This window comes from Natrix helvetica, assembly GCF_964273705.1.
Source record: "Natrix helvetica genome assembly, chromosome: 6".
Lineage (NCBI taxonomy): Eukaryota > Metazoa > Chordata > Lepidosauria > Squamata > Natricidae > Natrix > Natrix helvetica.
Window position 1 is genome coordinate 67,466,669 of NC_138553.1, and position 21,424 is coordinate 67,488,092.

General features: G+C 39.6%; 1 protein-coding gene across 1 annotated transcript; it reads left to right on the forward strand.

The window, feature by feature from the left end:
* Window positions 1–466: 466 nt before the first annotated feature.
* LOC309394755 (phospholipase A2 inhibitor and Ly6/PLAUR domain-containing protein-like) lies at window positions 467–17,034 on the forward strand (the record flags this gene model as incomplete). Its single annotated transcript, XM_081958323.1, has 5 exons — window positions 467–515; window positions 1,373–1,486; window positions 11,962–12,117; window positions 13,785–13,925; window positions 16,820–17,034. 5 exons carry the CDS (start codon window positions 467–469, stop codon window positions 17,032–17,034), a joined length of 675 nt encoding a protein of 224 aa, XP_081814449.1.
* Window positions 17,035–21,424: the final 4,390 nt, after the last annotated feature.

Below are 21,424 nucleotides of genomic sequence, written 5' to 3' on the forward strand. Positions count from 1 at the left end.
CCAAACTCCCAGCTCCTAACTTGAAAGCACTTGGCAGGACGTTACAAAAGATAGGTTGAAAAAAGTCAGGATGGTGGGTGCAACAATGCAATTGTGGCTACCAAATTGTACCAGAATACAATTTCTTTGTACCCAGAGTATCCTCTTTTGAGTAGAATTCACAGTCCAAATAGAGTTGAGGACACCAAGAAACCGTCCCCATACGTTTGAGTCCTTCCTCCCTAGGACTTCTTCAGGTAAAACCAGCACCTTAAGCCTATCAGAAGCCACAGCAGCTTTTGCAGTGTAGGTGATCTGGCTTGTGTTGGTCAGGAGATATGTCATGAATGTGTAACTTCCTCTCCACTGTGGCCTTGAGGAGAAAGGATGATTTGAGACACTCCTTCATTTGCAGTAATTGAAGGTATCCTTCGTAGCTAAAAAGCTGGCCACATTAGAAGTTTAGATCAGTTCTAACCTAGCAACAATGCAGGCTTGCCTCTCTTTTGGCCTCCTCTCAGCACTGATAGCTAGTGGTGAGTAGCTCCTTCTTTGGTGGTAGTGGTATAAATTGGTGGTGGTGAGGAATCAGATGTGGTGCCTTTCTATTGTCCCTTTTATGGTCCCTGTCAGGTTTTACTATTTCAAATATGATTTCTTACTGTTTGTCATTCGTACTTGTTTTCAATCATCTAGCTGCCTTCAGGGAGTACATTAATATTCAAAAGCTCAGATATAGGCATTTCTGTAGCTACATCATTAACAAATAAAATAATTGTATGTTCTTCATTTTCTGAAATCTCCTCCTGGCACCTCACTGAATGACAGATTTATTTGTGCAAATTTGCCTGATCTATAGAAGGTTCTGGGGATTTCACTTTCTTCCAAATTTTGTTTGTATTATTTGAAGGAAAGAGTATGTATAATGCAACATGTTTGTAAAATGACATAAGCATACAGAATAATTGTTTCATCTAAACCAAAGAAATGTTTTGCTAATGAGGCTGAGCTGGTTTATGAACAGGTTTGCGAACAAGTAATACATCCTGGCAGTTATGCGCTTCTATTTATCCCTGATCTCTGGCAAAAATCCAGACTAGCATTGCAGAATAATTAGTTCATCTGTATGAAGTATGTAGGCTCATTTAATATTGCCCCAAATAATGCAAACTTATTGCGCTTTACTTTTTTTTTTCACAAGTCATATAAATAAATAGTTATCTATATATACGTTCATAGCTCATTTTACTTAGCAATGGGAATTGCAAATAGTATTTTTGGTTATGAACCCTAAGGGGACATTTCAGACTTCAGAATTAAGTAAATTTAATAATTTCTCTTCCAAAAAATAGGCATATATAAATGACCATATTTTTCGCTCTGCCTTCTCCAGGTATTGCTCTGAAATGTGAAGTTTGCATCGATCAAGGTCACAACTGTTCCGGTAACATAGAAGTATGTCCTCCAGAACATTTTTGTGGTATTACTGCATTTGAAAGTGTATTGGGTAAGTAACATTGGAAAGTGGGTTTCCCTTTGTAACCAAAATTATATGTTGATTTCAGAATATTCATATATTTTGTGTTCTGCTCTGCTCTTGAAGATTGATGAATAAAAAAAAGAACTTCCATGAAGAATTGTGTGGTTGACTAATTTGGCACAACAATCCAAAACAATACAATAGCAGAGTTGGAAGGGACCTTGGAGGTCTTCTAGTCCAGCCCCCTGCTTAGGCAAGAAACCCTATACCAGGGGTGGCGAACACGCAGCTCGCGAGCCGCATGCGGCTCCCGGCCAAAATAAATGAGGCTCTTTGCCTCTTATCATTATTTAGTATACTGTGGCTCGGATCGCGCGCTCCCTTTCGGAAGCTGGGGAGGTCCTTTGCAGGCAGCTAGAACGGGCCGCCTGCAAAGGACTTCCCCAGACTTGCTTTGAGGAGCACGGGGCGACTGAGGCTAGTTGTGAAGCCCCAAAGCCCCCACCGCCACCGGAAGAACTGCTGCCACCTCCTCCTCATCCTCCTCTAACAGGCAGCACTGCCGGATTTGCCGCCCGGCGCTGCAGCTGAGATGAAGCCGCCAAAGCTCCAGCCGGCATCTCCGCGCATGGCAGCGGCGCCTCCCCTCCGCTCGGAGCAGCTGAGCTCAGTCAGTGCTGGGTTACCCCTGCCCCCTCCTCCTCCTCCGCCGTGCTTTTGAGGAGCCATGAGGCTGCAGGAGCCAGTAGGAAGGCGGGGGGGAGCAGGGGAAAAAAAAGCCTCATGGCTCCTCAAAAGCACGGAGGAGGGGGAGGGGGCAGAGGTAACCCAGCGCTGAGCTCAGGAGCAAATCTGGTGATTCTGTTGGAGGAGGAGGAGGAGGAGGAGGAGGAGGAGGAGGTAGCAGCAGTTATTCTGGTGGCAACTCGTACTCGTCGGCATCTTCAGCAGAAGCCCTGCCCACAATGAAGAAAGCAAAGATGGAGCAGATCCATGCAGATGACGTCGCTGCAACATGACTGGAGGAGGAATTCTGGGAGTTGAAGTCCACAAGTGTTAAAGCTGTCAGGTTTGAAGACCCCTGGGGGTTTTTTCCCTAAAGGGTTAGGGGTGCAAGGGTCTTGTAACTTGACAGCTTTAAGAGTTGCGTGCTTCAAATGCCAGAGTTTCTGAGCCAACATTTTGGTTGCTAAGCAGGAGCGTTGTTAAGTGATACTGATATTATATAATACTTTGAATTAAGCGGGTACCTTGAAGAAACATAACTTTGAGTTTCAAATAATACTGATTTCGTTGTTGTCTTAGGTGACATCTGTGAAAAAAATTCGGGTGCTCAGGCATGAAAATGTGCCGCTCAAACACTATACTTTTCTGCTCACATCGAAAAAAAATTAGAGGGAACATTGCTTCCGGGTCTGTTTTGGCAGGTCACTGCGTGGTGTGGCTCTCTGACTCTCACAGTTTAAAATTTTGGCTCTTTTTGTCGAACTTGTTCGCCACCCCTGCCCTATACCATTTCAGACAAATGGCTATCCAACTTCTTGGAGACTTCCAGTGTTGGGGCATTCACAACTTCTGGAGGCAAGCTGTTCCATTGATTGATTGTTCTAACTATCAGGAAATTTCTCCTCAGTTCTAAGTTGCTTCTCTCCTTGATTAGTTCTTCTTAAAGACTTCCAGTGTTGGGGCATTCACAACTTCTGGAGGCAAGCTGTTCCACTGATTAATTGTTCTAACTATCAGGAAATTTCTCCTCAGTTCTAAGTTGCTTCTCTCCTTGATTAGTTTCCACCCATTGCTTCTTGTTCTGGCCTCAGGTGCTTTGGAGTCCCTCTTCTTTGTGGCAACTCCTAAGATATTGGAACACTGCTATCATGTCTCCCCTAGTCCTTCTTTTCATTAAACTAGACATACCCAGTTCCTGCAACCATTCCTCATATGTTTTAGCCGCCAGTCCCCTAATCATCTTTGTTGCTCTTCTCTGCACTCTTTCTAGAGTCTCCACATCTTTTTTACATTGTGGCGACCAAAACTGAATGCAGTATTCCAAGTGTGGTCTTACCAAGGCATTATAAAGTGTTATTAACACTTCATGTGATCTTGATTCTATCCCTCTGTTGATGCAGCCTAGAATTGTGTTGGCTTTTTTGGGAGCTGTTTCATACTGCTGGTTCATATTTAAATGGTTGTCCACTAGGATTCCAAGATCCCTCTCACAGTTACTACTATTGAGCAAGATACCAACTATACTGTACCTGTGCATTTCGTTTTTCTTGCCTAAATGTAGAACCTTACTTTTTTCACCATTGAATTTCATTTTGTTAGATAGTGCCCAATGTTCAAGTTTGTCAAGATCCTTCTGTATCTTAAGCCTCTCTTCTGGAGGGTTGGCTATTCCTGTCATCTTGGTGTCATCTGCAAATTTGATGAGTTCCCCATTTATTCCCTCATCCAAATCATTGATGAAGATGTTGAAGAGTACTGGGCCTAAAATGGAGCCTTGGGATACTCCACGGCATACCTCCCTCCATGTAGATGCAGTTCCATTGAAGACTACATGTTGAGTGCAGTTGGTTAGCCAGTTACGAATCCATCTGGTGGTGATGCTGTGTAACCCACATTTTTCTACTTTATCTAGTAGTAGGTTATGGTCTACTTTATCAAATGCCTTGCTGAAGTCCAAGTAAATTATAGTGACGGCATTCCTCTGGACCACTAATTTTGTCACTTTGTTGAAGAATGCAATAAGATTAGTCTGGCATGAGACAGGAGCTGACATCGCAACGGTACGATGTAAGATCTCGGCGCTCTGAGATCGCAGTCAATTTTTTTTGCCACTGGATGGTCCTTTTGGACCTAAACCATCCCGAAGAGACGGTGACAGGGAAGAGAATGTGTTGTTGATCTCAGGGACGTCGCAAAGTCCCTGATTGATCCAAGAGAATCTCTTCTTGCCAGCAACAAAAGCACAGCCAAAAGCTGCTGAAGTTGGGACAACTCCACAACGGGAGGAAAGCGGAAAGAGAAAGTGTGTCCATCTGGTGAGGAAGTTTTATTGTTATAAAAGAGACTTCCCCCCGTAAAGAATCAAAGCTAAATTAAACTTGCAAAGAAAAGAAAATAAGTGGTGAAATTAAGCTATATTAGACAGTGTGTTATCCCTTTTTTATGGATGGAAGTTTGCATATATTTCCTACTTTTTAAAGTGAAAGTATTGTTTTTTCTTTTTCTATTTCTTTTTTTACCTATGGATTAAATTTTTTCTTTATTTTTATAATATTGGTTTGGAGGGTTTTTTCTCTTTATTTTGCTCCATTTAAGAATTTTGTTTTTTTTAAAGCTTGAAATAAAAGAAGATATAAAAGGAATATAAAGAGGGTAGTAATATCAGAGGGAAAAGAAGTTGCACTGCCACTTGGAGTCCTGGAAATACTGCTTTCTCTTTTTTCTCTTTGATCATTTTGACTTTGCACTTCAAAGGCTTCAGCTTGTTTACAGAAGAGATAAGGAGAAGAGCATGGGTTCTTTATGCAGGTGCTCTTTGGATGCTTCTTTGGCAGCTGGAGAGAAGTAAAAACAAAACCTTGTTTTGAAACTAGAGTGGCAGTGTTTACTAGTTGGAAGAATGGCACAGCTCCAAAAAGAAACCATAGCATTACAACAGATTATGTTTGAAATTCAAAAATTATTAGAAACAACAGAGAGAATTGAGAAGAGATTGGAAAATATAGATTGCAATGCAGTGAAATTCGATGGAAGAGTTGAAGATATCCAGCAAATGGAAAAAGTGGAGGTTAGAGTCCTAAAAACCCAGGAGAGAAATGAACAAAGACACAAGATAATTGTGGATACTGACAGTGAACTGAGTGTGGTTGGAGATGGAAAGAGTGGAAAATGGAAAGGGAAGAAGGATAGAAAGGAGCTCTACCCCAGATTTCAAGGTATAGAAGAAGAAGAAAGAGAAGAATTGATGGATTCAAGAAGAGAAACTTTGACAAAAGCATTACTGATAACCAAAGATAAGCTGATTAAAGAAGCTGACAGAGGGTCTCGAGATTTTACAAGATATGTAAAAAGCAACAAGTTGCGAAGAGAAGTCCACACAAATTTGATTAAGGAAATAATCAGAAGATTAATTCCACAAATGGCAAAAGACATAAGACTGCACTATTACTGGAAAGACACAGGTTGAGATATGAAAACTAATAACAAAATATTAGTCAAATTTAGTTAAAATTAAAGCATTATGTTAAAAATGAAGGGATAATGGATATAGTTAGATAAATAATTGATAATGATAACAATGTACACATATGTATTGGTTTGATAAGAGGAAATTTGGTATAAATTCTAAATGGTGAACATGAAAGGAAGTTTAGAAACTCTGTTATGTATGAAAGCTTATAATATTTTTAAAAAGTGTAAGTTAAATTTAGTTAAACTAAGACCAAAAAAAAAAAATATGAAATGGTGATGGATATTGTTAAAGAAATGATTGATAATGATAATAATGTAATATTTGTATTGACATGATAAAAGGGAAATAGGATATAAATTGTAAACAGTGATTAAGAAAGGAGGTTTAGAAACTTTGTTATTAAACGTAATTAATTTTTATTTAGAAAGTGTTATAAAGATGTAATGTTGATGGATGATATTGAAAATAGATAATGGAATGCCATCATGTGGTTTTGCTTTAAATTTTGGAATATTTTATATAAAGGGACGTAAAAACAATTATAGTCATATGAAGATTGAGGCATGATGATAGTCATATATATAAATATATTTGATTTATAATATATAACTTGATATGAATTCTAGGTGATGACTGTGGAAGGGATGCACGAAAGCTCTTTGTAACCAATTGACACACTTTTTACAATTTGTAATGGAAGATCTTTTTGTGGTGTTTGTTGTGTTTTGTCTGTTTTATTTATTTATTTATTCTTCGCACTTCTAGACCGCCCCCTCTCCCAAAAAGGACTCGGGGCGGTCTGTGTTTATTCAAAAATAAAAAATTATATTAAAAGAAAAAGATTAGTCTGGCATGATTGGTTTTTGACAAACCCATGTTGGCTTTTGGCTATTACTTTGTTTACTTCTAGGTGTTCGCTAATTCGTTGCTTGATTATCTTTTCCAGAATCTTCCCTGGCATTGACGTCAGGCTGATAGGTCTATATAGTATCCTGGATCTATTTTTTCCCCTTTTTTGAAGATGGGAACCACATCAGCTCTTTTCCAGTCCTCTGGCAGTTCCATGGTGCTCCAGGATCTCTGAAAGATATAGTTCAGTGGTTCTGAGATCTCAACTGCCAGTTCCTTCAGAACCCTGGGGTGTAATCCATCCAGTCCTGGTGATTTGAACTTGTCTAAGGTAGACAGGTGCTCACACCATTTTCTTCCCTATTTCAGCTTGTGTTCCTAATCTGATTTTTGTGGTGCTGTTTTTGGTAGGTTGGACTGTTTTTTCCCTTTGTGTAAAGACAGATGCAAAAAATGAGTTATATAGTGCTGCTTTCCCCCTGTTGCTTGTCACCTTCTTGCCATTTTCTCCCAGCAAAGGACCAATCGTTTCCTTAACTTTTTTCTTGTTTTTAACATGTTAGAAGAAGCTTTTTTTTGTTATTTTTTACTTTTGTGGCAAGCCTTTCTTCATTGTGAGCCTTAGTTTTCCTCACTTCATCTTTACAGGCTCGGGCTATTTGCTGATATTCTGCCTTAGTTATGTCCCCCTCTTTCCACTTTTTATATTTATCCTTTTTGTCTTTCAATTTGTCAGAGTTCTTTATGCAGCCATGCTGGTTTCTTTTGGGAGCTGTTATTTTTCTTCTTCATTGGTATTGTGCTAGACTGAACTTTTGTAATCTCAGTTTTCCAAATGCGAGGTTTTCCCCTTGAGGATTCTCATCCATGGAATCCTTCCCAATCTCTCTCTAAGTTTCTTGAAATTAGCTCTCTTAAAGTCCAACACTCTAGTTTGACTTTGTTCTACTACTTGTGTTTGCATAATGTTGAATTCCAGTATTGCATGATCACTTGCCCCCAAGGTTCCTGTAGCTTCAACATCTTCTATCATTTCCTCTCTGTTAGTGAAAATTAAATCCAATATGGCCGATCCCCTTGTTCCCTTCTCTACCTTTTGGGAAACAAAGTTGTCTGTTAGGTTTGTTAGGAACCTGTTGGATCTTCCACTTGGTGCAGAGTTTGTTTCCCAGTTGATGTCAGGGTAGTTAAAATCCCCCATTACCATTGTGGTATGCTTCCTACATACCTTAGTTAGCTGACTAGCAAAAAGTTCATCTATTTCCTCTGCTTGGTTGGGTGGCCTGTAGTATAGACCTATGGCAATGTCGTTTCCCTCCCCCCGCCCCTTTAATATTTACCCAAATGCATTCAAGATAGTTCTCATCATTGTTGTGTTCTATTTCTGTAGAGATGTAGTTATTTCTTATATATAGTGCAACTCCTCCTCCTCTTTTATTTGGTCTATTTCTTTTAAATAATTTAAATCCTTCTAGCTGTATGTTCCAATTGTAGGTTGCATCCCACCAAGTTTCTGTAATGGCAACTATATCATCTGCCCTCATTTACTTGAATTTCTAATTCGCCCTGTTTATTCCTCATACTCTCTGCATTGGTGTATAGACATTTGAGTCCATTTTGATTGACCCTGTGTTTACTGTCTACATAACCTGTGTTATGCCTGACTGCCCCTATTTTCTTGCCACTTGTGTGATTCGTGCAAATGGTATGGCACTCACTATTAAATGCTTGGTTTTGCTTGACAGCAGGACTGATAACCTTACCCGCACAAACATATATGTCACTTGCACTGATAACCCTATGAATTTTAGATTGCTGGGGACAGAAATGTTCTGTATCAATTAATTCTCTGTCCCCGCTGTTCAGTTTAAATATTTATTCAGAAAATCTGTGAATTTAATGCCAAGTAACTCAGTCCCTTTCTTGGATGGGTGCAAACCATCTCTTTTGTACAGTTTTTCATTGGACCAGCTGCAGGCATCATGACTAATAAAACCAAAGCCTTCCCTTTTACACCACTCCTTTAGCCACACATTAAACTGTGCTACATGCTGGCCCTTCCCTTTTTGTTCCTTATATACTGGTATAACCTCTGAGAAGATAAGCCTACCACCAATACTACTAAGTTCATACCCCAAGCTCTGGAAATCATTCTGCACAGAAAGTACATATTTTGGGGGGCAGATCATTTGTGCCAAGATGTATAATAGCATCAACGTCACAGTTCTTACTTGCATTCTTGATTATCTTAAGAATACGCCTCTTATCTCTGCTGGCAGTAGCACCTGGCAGACACCTGACCTCTTTCAAAACCTCTATATCCTTTCCTAAATTTACATCCTTACGATTGAATCACCAACCAGAAAGTGACTTCTCTTTTTGAATACCTTGCTCTTCTTGTGCGACTGATGTGTGATACCTGATTCACACTTTTGCCTTTCCGAAGTAAGTTCTTTGTTTTGGACCACGATCCACTGCTTATTTGAGTCATCATTATCACAACTACCTTGACCTGTCACTTTAGTGTCCCCATTAAGGTCAGCAAGGGTGCTATATCTGTTATGCTGGGACACAGCAAAAGCTTTGTGTTTATGGTTCACAGCTCTCACCCTGCCAGATCCCACAGTTGTCCAGACTGCTGTTCTCTTGCAGGATCTTTACTAGACTACCTAGACAAATACCAATTGTGTTAGATTGGGTAATGGATAGGCATACACAGGCTTAAAGGTAACAACTGCTCTTTATTAATTACAACAAGTGAGAACAATCCAGTGAAGGTTGAGTCTGACAGCAGCCCTTTTATAGGGAGCTCTCATACCCTTCAACCAATAGGATTCAACCTCTGTTTCTGCCGGAATAGAGGACCTCGGTGGAAACCACTGTAGTTAGAGCAAGTATCTAACAAATTGCATGTTGGAAAAATAGATCCTATTGTTGGAAGAAATGTCCATCTGGGTTCAATTCCAATTGGGGAAAAAGACACTGGATTCATGGAAGTTGCTTGGAAATAAGGTTTATTGATGAACAGGACCATATGGCTTGAGATCCTGGACAAAAAGAGGCAGAGATGCTGAGAGTGCTTCGGTTTTATGCCCTCTCTGGGCTTTTGAATTTGAGCTTGTATTCTGATTGGTTATCAGATTTCCATGGGGCCATGCAGGGGTAACTTTGTAGGTTGTCTGTGTCCCAGGCTTGGTTGAGCCTTGCTGGGGTGGGTGATGATCTAATGAAGGGGCTTTGGGCAATTCCTATTATAGCTCTGCTTGAAAGAGGTAGATCTTTGTTATGTAGAATAGATTGGCCCAGGCCTTAATGGCCCATTAACAAAGGTGGGGAAGAGGAGGCTGAGTTTCTGCCTCCCTTTTAGGGGAAATATTCTGCCCTTTTAATATTTCCTAAAATATTTCATTTTTATAGGCGAGGGGTAGATGCTAACTTCCTACACTATGAATAAAACAATAAAAGTTCTTTGAAAATTTAAAAAAAAGTGAGGGTGTGGGTGAGCCTTCAAACAGAAGTCACACAACCACTTGCCATGGGATACATTCCTTCATGGAGAAGGGGGTTGGACTCATGGTTTGATGGACCAGAATCAAACTCCAGAAGTTCCGCTGGCCAGCAGGCAATAAAACTTTAACCATATTCTCACCATTTGGAGACCACCTACAGTTTTGCAGCCCTGATTCAGTAATCCTACTGCATAACCCCTCCCCACTCTGATGCTATGAAACTACAATGGGACTTCTTGGTGGTGACCTATTTTTCTGTTATGTGCTTTGTTTGGGGAGAGCTGGGTATCCAAAAGGGTAAAGGTTCCCTCGTAAAGGTTTAATAGTACTTTATTTGTCCACTCATTTCATTTGTTTTCATGATTATTAAATTTATAGGCCACATGACTCGGGGCAATTTTGCATGCTTGAGTTATTCTGCAATTTGTTTATTAGTAAACTTGGCTGGAAGATGAAGAATAGCAATAGAAATCATTTATAATTGTATTTTTTTTTTTTACATTTGTTTATTTATTAAACAAATTTATGTAGCCGCCCATCTCCCACACGCACTGACTCTGGGCAGAAAACAATATTAAAAATCCACAGTGAAAAAGTCACAATTTAAACTCCTATCCCATATCCCACCTCACCACCCGCTTGATTGGCTCCAAATGGGACTCCCAAGCTTCCCACAAAACCTTGTCTTCTGACCCTGCAGAAAAGCGGAATGGGGGCCAATCTTATCTCTGGGGAAATGATATTCCAAAATGAAGTGCCCTACAGAAAAGGCCTTTTACCTGGGTCCTACTAGGTGTACTTTCTTAATAGTTGGGATCCACAACATGTCTTGCCTTACTACTCTGATGGGCCAGGTAGAAGTAGCTGGGGAGAGGCAGTCCATCAAATTCCCTGACCTAAAGTTTAAATTGTTGATGCAGTCCAGCAGTGAGAAATCCTACAGGAGGCGAGGATTAATATGGTGTGGGAATTCAAATAGGAGACCCTTTAATCTAGCTAACGAACACTAGGAGACTAAAGGTAAAGGTTGCCCTCGCACACATGTGCTGGTTGTTCCCAACTCTAGGGGGCAGTGCTCATCTCTGTTTCAAAACTGAAGAGCCAGCACTGTCCGAAGATGTCTCCGTGGTTATGTGGCCAGCATAACTAAATGCCGGAGGCGCATCGAACGCTGTTACCTTCCCGTCAAAGTGGTCCCTATTTTTCTACTTGCATTTTTACATGCTTTCGAACTGCTAGGTTGGCAAAAGCTGGGACAAGTCATGGGAGCTCACACTGTTACGTGGCGCTAGGGATTCGAACCGCCGAACTGCCAACCTTTCTGATCGACAAGCCCAGCGTCCTAGCCACTGAGCCACTGTGTTCCTTTACTAGGAGACTAGATGTACCCTTAAACTGATCCCACTCATAAATCAGATTAAACTAATTGAATCCCCTTTTATATGTGCATTATGGGGTAGTCACAAGCATTTACAAAAGGGGTGAAGCTTGTGGCAACAATGTCATAATATTGCTTTTAATGAAAGTAGCAGGTTTCATGCCATTAGTTCTCCAAGAAAAATTCCCGAGGAGAAAGAATGGCTAGGAATATAAGGGCTGCTTATAAAACACACATTCCAACTGTTGCCAACTGTTGCATCTCTATTTGTATGGCCATTGGCAAATAGGCAACAGATATTATGAAAGTGTGTCACTCTCGGTGCAATGATTAATGGGTGGTGGAGATTCTATTCCCAAATTATGACCACTAAACTAGTTAATGGTTGTGTGATGCACCAGTCATGAGTAAAGGTCTTTCCTGGTTAGTGATTTTCAAGGTCAAACATGTTATCCGAACAGGGTGTCACTCTTCGTATTTACTGTAATTTTAAATAGGCTTCGCTACTTTTAGTGTCGACATATTCTCATTATCTGCTAGAAATGTCAATTTATTTTCCTCCCTGCAGAAGAACTTCAGGCTCAGGGGATTATTAAAAGCTGTGTTCCATCAAGTGTCTGTGAAGGTGGTTCTGCTCACATTAATCTGGGTAAAAAAGGAAGATCAAGGACAAGTGTTTTTTGCTGTAAGCACGATGTCTGCAATACAGATTTTCCAGTCAAATGTAGGTATCTATTCTGAGCTTTATTCCCTTGTGCTTTTGTACAAATGATTTCACTCAAGGAGCATTTATTAAAAGCAGAATGACCAAGCTAAGAGCAGGCTAAAAAAAAAAATTAAATATAACCAGATAGCCTGATAAGAAGGAAGAAGTCAGCAGGAAAGATTTAGACCTCCCACACTCTACAAGGAATGGCCCCAATTCAAATTTGATTAAATAAATTTTAAAAAGAAATTGGGGCAATACATCATTTCCATATTATTCATTTTAAGCCCAAGTGATCAGCAGGCCCTGACATATGCTGATGGCTTGTACTTATAAATGTACATTTAATTGTACACTTTTGGAAGGATCATTGCGCAATCTTAAATCTGTACATAATCTAAAGAGTGAACTTGTTGCTCTCAAGGTGCCATGTCTTTCCATTTCCTTTTTTTTATTGCACATTTTTTTCCATATATGTCTCTATCACATGATTAACTGATCTGTGACATTATCCAACTGGAATCAATATTTAATACATTATATACATTCTATTCCCCAAACATTCTGACCCTATGTACATTTCCATTTCTTATTTCTATTGTCTATCCATTCATACCATATCTCCCATACTGCACAGTATTCTGAATTATCTTTTCCCTTTAACTCTAATGTAAGTTTGTCCATTTCTGCACAATCATATATTTTGGGGATTACTAATCCCTCTGGCAGAATGCTATCATTCTTCCAATACTGCGCAAAAGCAATCCTTGCTGCCGTTATTATATGTAACATCAGGTACTTTAAGTTACTATTGTACTTCACCTTAATTATCCCCAGGAGAAACATTTCCGGTTTGAATTCTATTTGACATTTAATTTACTCCTGCAACCAATTCTGTATTTTCAACCAATATCTGCCAAGATATTGGATGTCTTTCCATTTCCATATTAGTAGATGGAGCAAAGGAATGAGATGTAAAATGTTTTAATCTGAAAATGGCTATTCCAACCTCTTTGGAAGAGTTCTGACAACATTGTTCTGAACTGAAAACTTGTCCAGGGCTCCTGCCCTTCTGGCAAGATTGGAACAAGGAAGAGGAATATTGACATGCAGTGAAGTAAACAAGAGAGAGGGAAGAATTCCAAGGCCATTAAAAATGTCAGAAAATGCATTTCTTTTTTTCTAAGACCATAGTGAAAGCAGAGACAGCATAAAAAGGACATTAAAAATGACTCACCAGATATATATAACAATATATAAATGGGTAATTCTCCTTGTGCACATTTATAACAATTCAGTGAACAGTCTAAAATGAAATAGCCTAAAGTTATCAATAAAAGCAGTCAAACAAATCCTTCATAAGAAGCATTCTTTCATTCACTGGGCTCAGTTCTTAGGGACAAGACAATTGCTAGAATAAACCTAAGAATTATGATTGATGGGGAACATGAATCTTAAAATGCTTAGCTTAGGTTTACTTCTATTGTGAGTGGGGGAAAAGATCTTGATAAGGATAGAACAAGGTACAAAATTGTTTAATCTTCTGTAATATCCCATTCAACTGATGAATTGAAACAATTCATCTTGAGCTCAAAACAAGGAATCCCTATATAACCATAGAGATGTCATTGTCTTATTTAATTATGCTTTTTGATATAATTTCCACAATTTTTCTATTTATTCAGTGCCAGAACTAGATACCAAGGTCAATGGTCTTCGGTGCCCAGCCTGCTATGCTTCATTTCCTGATTCTTGTAAGGATGACACTGTTGATTGTGTCGGATTGGAGTCTCAGTGCATTGATTTGGCGGGATACATACGTTTTGGTAATTCATTCAGCATTTTATATGGGTTCTTATGGGATTTGATAGTAGGCTGCATCATAGAAAACATCCATTTCTTTTAAATAAAACATATATAGAGCATGGAGAACCTTAGGTAAGGCATGGAAGATTAGAAAATAATAATTGTTGTGTCTAATGAAATGTATCCAAATATTCATTCTATGACAATCACGACACGTCACTTGACAATAATGCGATGCCGCGAGTTTGACACCCCCGGTCTACACAATCAATTTCTAATAAGAATTCTGAGGTTGCAGTACCATTGCCTTGATTATTCATGTGATAATAAATGTCAGCCAATCTTTGTTAAACTCATCAGATGCAGGAATGTTGTGAAACTGGGAACTGTCACACTGTTAATCTCAAGAATCATTTGGCAGGATGTAGTCCTTGAAGGCTCTTATATGTCAAGCCAAGGACAGGTCCAATAAGAAAACAATGGCATGGACTGATTCAGGCACTGTCAATTTCCTTGAAAGATTAGCAGTAAAACTTGTTTGGAGACTTAATTAGAAGATGAATGAAACACCTTAAATGTTTTTTTAAGTATATTGCCAAAAGGAACACAACATCCAACATGAATCTAGGAAAGTTAGAGGTGAAGAACCACATCAGCAGCTCAGGACATTGTGCAGGCATCTGAAATCTTAAGCTGCAATCTTTAGCCAGTGTTTCTCAACTCTGGCACTTGAAGATATATGGACTTCAGCTCCCAGAATTCCCTGGCCACTGTGCTGGCTAGGAAATTCTGGAAGTTGAAGTTCATCGTTCAAGTTGCCAAGGTTGAGAAACACTGCTTTAAGCTATTTACCTGGTATTTGGAATCTGAACTATGAACTCTGCAAAATACTCCTATGAACACGGCATGCAGAAATGAACGTTGTGCTCATGCATTCAGATCTTGTGCAGTATGTGTGTTGTGGGGGAGGAGGTACATGGCTTATACGAGCAATGGAATGTTGCTGCCAATCAAATGTCATCAGTAAAATAGATGGGGAAAACTTTCAGCAAGTATGGAATGTACATTTATAAAGAAGAGGTCTTAGGTGTTTAAACAATTAGGGCATTTCTTCATAGTGCAATATTTGTAAAGTATTTTGTATCTTTGAATCTTCTCAATTTCTCAGATAGATACTTGGCAGTGCTTAGTTAACTTTGGCTTGTCTTCATAAGCTGAGCAAGATCACACATAGATAGTATCTAGATTGGATACCTTCAGAATATCCCAGGGTTATAAAATATATGGGACAGGGATCAAAACAATCTCAGAAGGCTATGGCAAGCTGCTTCCATGATGCTGCCAGGAAAACAACATAAGACATTCCCCTGAAATCAAACTTGAAAGGAACTTTGCTTTGGAAATGCTGCAGTAGATGAAACATGCCAGGGCTGCATTTAAAATGGGTTTGTCAAAAACAGATCATGCCAGACAAATTTATTGCATTCTTTGACAATGTGACAAAATTAGTGGAGCAATGAAATATAATTTACTTGGACTTCAGTAAATTTGATAAAGTAGTCTACAACCTACAACTTGATAAGGCAGAAAAATGTGGGTTAGACAGCATCACCACCAGATGTATTCGTAACTGGCTGACCAACCACACTTAGTATGTATTCCTCAATGGAACTGTATCTTTGTGGAGGGAAGGATGCAGTGGGGTACACAAGGCTCTGACTTAAGCCCAGTACTCGTCAATATTTTCATCAATTTAGACTAGGGGATAGAAGTGGAACTCACCAAATTTGCAGACAACATTAAATTGGCAGGGATAGCCAACAGTCCAGGCATGCAGAAGATATGCAGGCTCAAGATATGCAGATGGACCTTGACAGACTTAAATAGGGGGCCCTATCTAACAAAATGAAATTCAATGGTGAGAAAAGTAAGATTCTACATTTAGGCAAGAAAAACCAAAAGCACAGGTATAGAATAGGTTGTACCTGACTCAACAGTATGTAATAACTATGAGAGGGACCTTGGAGTCCTGATGGATAATCACTTAAATATGAGCCAGCAGAGTGTTGCAGCTGTCAAAAATAAACAGCATAGTCCTATTTCCTGGAAGTTAGAAATTTCCTGACAGTGAAAACAATTAATCAATGGCATGGCTTTTGCCTCCAGAAGTCATGGGTGCTCCAACACTGGAGGTTTTAAAGAAGAAATTGGACAACAATTGATCTAAGCTGGTGTAGGGTTTCCTGCTTGAGCAGGGGGCTGGACTAGAAGACCTCCAAGGTCCCTTCCAACTCCGTTATTCTGTTAAACATCCTTCTGATGATCCTTTCTATTTCCAATAGCACTTCAGATCAATATTAGATGCGGAAGAAAAACCTATTTTTCTGCAACTATTCTGGACAGTTGTGCTATTTACTCCAAAATGTCAGTGCTCAACATAAGAGGTCCAAAATCTGTGGGAGAAAAAGAGTCCCATTTTTTTTTATTCTATAGGCAAATGTCTGGCAAGTTCCAAGTATGTTTTAGGCTCACTGCACCATTCAGCTAATTTATGGGAGATATTCTGAGTTTTCAGAAGCAAAATGAATTAGCTGAGGCAATATGGTTGACACTGGGTGTTGATCTGTTGTCTGTAAAAGGTTTTGTGTTATTATCCTTTATTACACTACTTTCTGTTTATTATGTTGCACAGGATTTGACTGTCTTTAATTTAAAAGAAAGGATATGAATCATTCTCTCAAAATACAAGTTACACATGCAGCAACTTGGTTTCCTTCGGAGAAAGAAGGACAACTGGGAGAAGTCGGTGTAGACTACAGTATTTCTTTGGCCTTGAAGAAATGGATTGATGTGTATCTGTTGCCCCCTTGTGGTTAACATGCAATTTGTAATTTTCTGTCTTTCTAAACACCAGAGGAAACATCTACAAAAGTTGCCATGAAGGGCTGCACTACCCATGCTGTCTGTGATGCTACCACTGGAGGTGCGGCAACATTTAGCCAGGCCAGTTCAGCAATCACCAGCCTTGAATGCATGCCAGCCAGTAGCACAGCCAGCAGATCTCCTGGACCAACAGGACTCTTCTTTTTAGTCATGATGGGCTTCCTGAGGCTTCAGCTCAGATCCTAATGAGCCAACTGTGTTTGAGCAAGCGATGCAGATGCTAAACCAAAGACTTTAATCTTTGGGTCTCTGGTATCACTGATGGAAAAATTCTGGAAGAGCTGATCATTATATATTTGATGCAGTAAGGCCTAATCCATTATCATGCTGATTGTTCATAGCTTATAGCATCTGTTAAGGAAAATGGTTATTTAACCACCAGTTCTGATTTGAATTGATTATTATCATGGGTCATAGCAGTTGGTGTTATACTGATATATTGATGTGTTGGTCAAAGACCGAACTCATTGTTCATCTCTTAGGGTCATATTTGATGTAGCATTTTTAGCCTTCTCATTCAATTTGATGGGAATTGAAAGGGCCTGTGGAAAAAAAATGATGGGCTGTTTTTCTTTCAGGCAAGGTTGAAAAATTGGAATCCTTGATCTTAATTCTCAAGCAGTTGAGAGATTCCCATTCTGCACTGTACAATAATCTCCCAAGCAGTATGCAGCTTCCTAAGCCCTCAATAAAATCCCAAGGGGAAATGTAATACAACAAGGGAAGCCTCCAGAGCCTTTTTCAGCTCTGGATAAAGCAGAGGCACTTAAAAGAATGTCATCTTGCAGTGATAAATGCTTGAAGATTCTTCTACTGTACGATCCTTTCCCCACTGACACTGACCCCATGTTATTTTACTGCTGCTGTATACCTTCGTGAGATTTCATAAACGTCCTCATGGCTGCACCCTAGAGTTGTAATTGACGAAGGGAGAGACATGTGAATGGACCATCTGACTGATGGAGGGAAACTGACACTCCAGCTTCTTCCCTCCAACCTCTTTGCTTCTTCCACAATATGGGGGTGGGAGAGATACTAACCTTCTGGGTACTCCTGAAGGTACTCAGGGCAGGAAGAATATAAACCAAAGAATTTGAGAACTTTGACTTCAGATGGCGGTGGAACAATTCAAGACAAGTAAGATAAGATGAAGCAGAGGCTCTCCAAAGAGAAGTTCTCTTCTTCGCTACTGTCCTTGAAGTATTTTGACTGGAGCAGGAGCTGGGCTGAAAGTTAAACTTTCCAAAGTTTTTGATGTCATAAGAATAAAGGGGTTCATGGATCTGAAGCCGATGGCTGCCCACATGTGGAAGGAACTGAAAAAGAGAGAGAACGTAGAAAAACAGATGCCTTTTTGAGGGAAGAAGAGATTTCACTTCAGAATTAGTATAAACTTTTCTCCTTTCACGCCAATGTTAGAATCTTTTCTGTGGCAAATGTGAATTTTGAAGAAATTTGAGTTGCTAGATGCAGAGGTGGTCTTACGCCTATTGATACTAAGCCACAAACCCGACTCTCCATTATGTTCCCCTACTTATTGTAATGAATGAATATGTATAGTCATTGACATTAAACTGGAACAACCATTTGATTAAATGTTTGATTGGATTTGGCTTCTAACCAGGTTTTTTTTTATTCATTAAAGATTAAAATCAATGAAAGAAACAAAACACAGGACATTGATTTATTTGTTTCTTAAGCTCAGAGGAAGATTTTATTTATTCTGCATGTACTTTACCACCTCTTTTTAAACATTTGATCAATGCTTAGCTTGATAGATGAGAATCATAATGATTTTGTTCTGTTTCACATATTACCTCTTCTTTGCTAACACTTGGGCAAAAGCTTTAACCTGAGTGTCACGGGCTTTAGATGCAGAATGGTTAAAGTTGGCATTTAAGAAACAAATACAAGGTATCTGATCCCAAAGTCCTGATGGGTCTTGATGTAAAATGTATGTCTGTTTTTAGTGGAATCTGTTTTTTAGAATTCACATTTTTACCTGAAATGAAGGTAAAATGAATTCCAGGGCTGATTTAAGTCCACATTGCAAAACCTTTCTTAGGACAAGGACATTATTGCTGCAATATAGATCTGGATCTGTTTTCCAGATCCAGCTAATTCAATTATCCAATTGTCAATTAGAGATTATTATGGTTTCATTCACTTTAGCATTGGAATCACTGGTGTATCTGGGCTCAAAATAGTAATCATGGTGCAATCAGTACTCTGTTATGTACCCAAAAATGTCTGGAATTTCAAGCACACCCTTGTGGCTATCATCTTGATGTTTTTTATCATACATGCTGGGTGTATCCCACTTCTTAATAGTGAAAATTTTGTGATTCACCAGTACTTAATCAATGTTGGTTTCCATAGAAGTACGTCACTAAAACTTACAGAACAGGCTTTATTTGCGCATATACATAGACAGGGAATATGATATGGGTTCTATTGGATATATATATTCCTCCAATGTGTCAGGTACATGTGAAAACCACCATCAACTGTCTTTTGCATGACAGCCAACAAGCCCTCAATGTGCTGGAGAGAGACAGAGACAAACCTATATGATTATTTTAATTTTAGAAGTCTATATTTGTATTTTGTTAGTCACAATAGTACATGTGCTTTTAGTAAAGTCATTCTTGTGGAGATCCTTATCTGAGATCTTTCTCATTTATTTATACTTTTGTTTATATTTTATTCTTTTAAAAAACTTTTACAAGGTGGATGTTTTTTGTTCTTTGTACATGCATAGCACTTAGCCAACATTGATCTCAGGGGTGGGGAAGCTTAGTTTTATCAACTCTAGGGTTTGGAACCAAGAAATTCTAGAATTGAAGGCTAATCTGAGAAACCAAAGCAACATGCTAGAGAAGCTGGTGACAAAGCACTGGGGATATTTAGCCAAGAAACCTCCACGGACATTCCAAGTAGTCACCAGGATGGTGAGCTCCACTGAGAGTAAATGTCTTCACAGTAAAAATAGACAAGCCAATATTCTGCTGTCCTTTGCAGGTAAGCTGCACCATTGCAATTCAATGTTGCTGCTTCAACATTTGACTGTAAAGAACCTCCGTTATCTCCGAATCTCCCTCCACATGGAGTAAGTATCTTAAAGGAGATGCCCAGTAGCAAATTTATATAAAACTGGGAAAGTGATTCTAAAACAGTGGAATGAAATATCTGCGTATCATAGCAAGCAATTGTTGGATAAATAACATGTTGAGATTCTAGAAAGAGCACAGAGAAGAGCAACGAAGATGATTAGGGGACTGGAGGCTAAAACATATGAAGAACGGTTGCAGGAACTGGGTATGTCTAGTTTAATGAAAAGAAGGACTACGGGTGACATGATAGCAGTGTTCCAATATTTCAGGGGTTGCCACAAAGAAGAGGGAGTCAAACTATTCTCCAAGGCACCTGAGGGCAGGACAAGAAGCACTGGATGGAAACTAATCAAGGAGAGAAGCAACTTAGAAATAAGGAGAAATTTCCTGACAACACAATTAATCAATGGAATAACTTGCCTCCAGAAGTTGTGAATGCTCCAACACTGGAAGCTTTTAAGAAGATGTTGGATAACCATTTGTCTGAAGTGGTGTAGGGTTTTCCGCCTAAGTAGGGGGTTGGACTAGAAGATCTTCAAGGTCCCTTCCAACTCTGTTATTCTATTCTGTATTCTAAATGATCATTGTTGCAACTGTGTGAGTATAACAAATCATGAATGCTGGTTTGTAATGTTCATATAAACCAGAGCTTAAGCCACCTTTGATCAAATACCACATATTTGTTTAGATTTCCATGCAAATATTAAATGTAAATACAAATTGAGCATCATATTAGGCCCATGAAGACATAGGTTTACATACTGGCCGTCCTTGACTGACCAGCAAAGTTGGGGCCAGAATTTCCATTGCTAAGCAAGGCAGTTAAGTGACTTTGGCTTGTTATGAATTTCAGCCATAAAGCTAACCTTTCTTGCAAGGTTGTTGCAGTTAAAATGGAGTCAGAGGGTTTTTATCCCTATGGCATCCTTGTGGCTTCTTCTCCATACACAAGTTGGTCTGCTTGTGGATGCCCAGGGTGGCATTCAGTGGTGGGTTCCGGGTCCGCGCACAGTGCGCACATGCATCTTACCACCTCCACGAGCCTCTGCGATGCTCCAGCTGCTCAGCAGACCGTCGCGCAGGCACTGTATGCGGCATGCGCGGAAGCGCCAAAGACTTAAAAGACCGGTAAGGAGCTTGGGCAGGCGTGTGGGCCCTCTGGAGCACCGTACCGGAACAGTATCCGGTGCTCCGGGAAGACTCCGGTACGTCCGTACCGGGGCATACCGCCTGCAATCCACCACTGGTGGCATTAATTATACTAGACACTGCAAAGGTGAAAAAATATTGGTCTCTTGAAAGCAGTGTCCTAATGAGAACATGCTGAAATGATACTAAATTATTGAGTTGATTAATTGAGAATAGACACATATTCAAATGACGTTTTGAAATAAACAGTAGCGTCCGAAGGAAGTGCAATAGAAGATTGCCTGACTAGGCGGCTCAGTGGCTAAGACACTGAG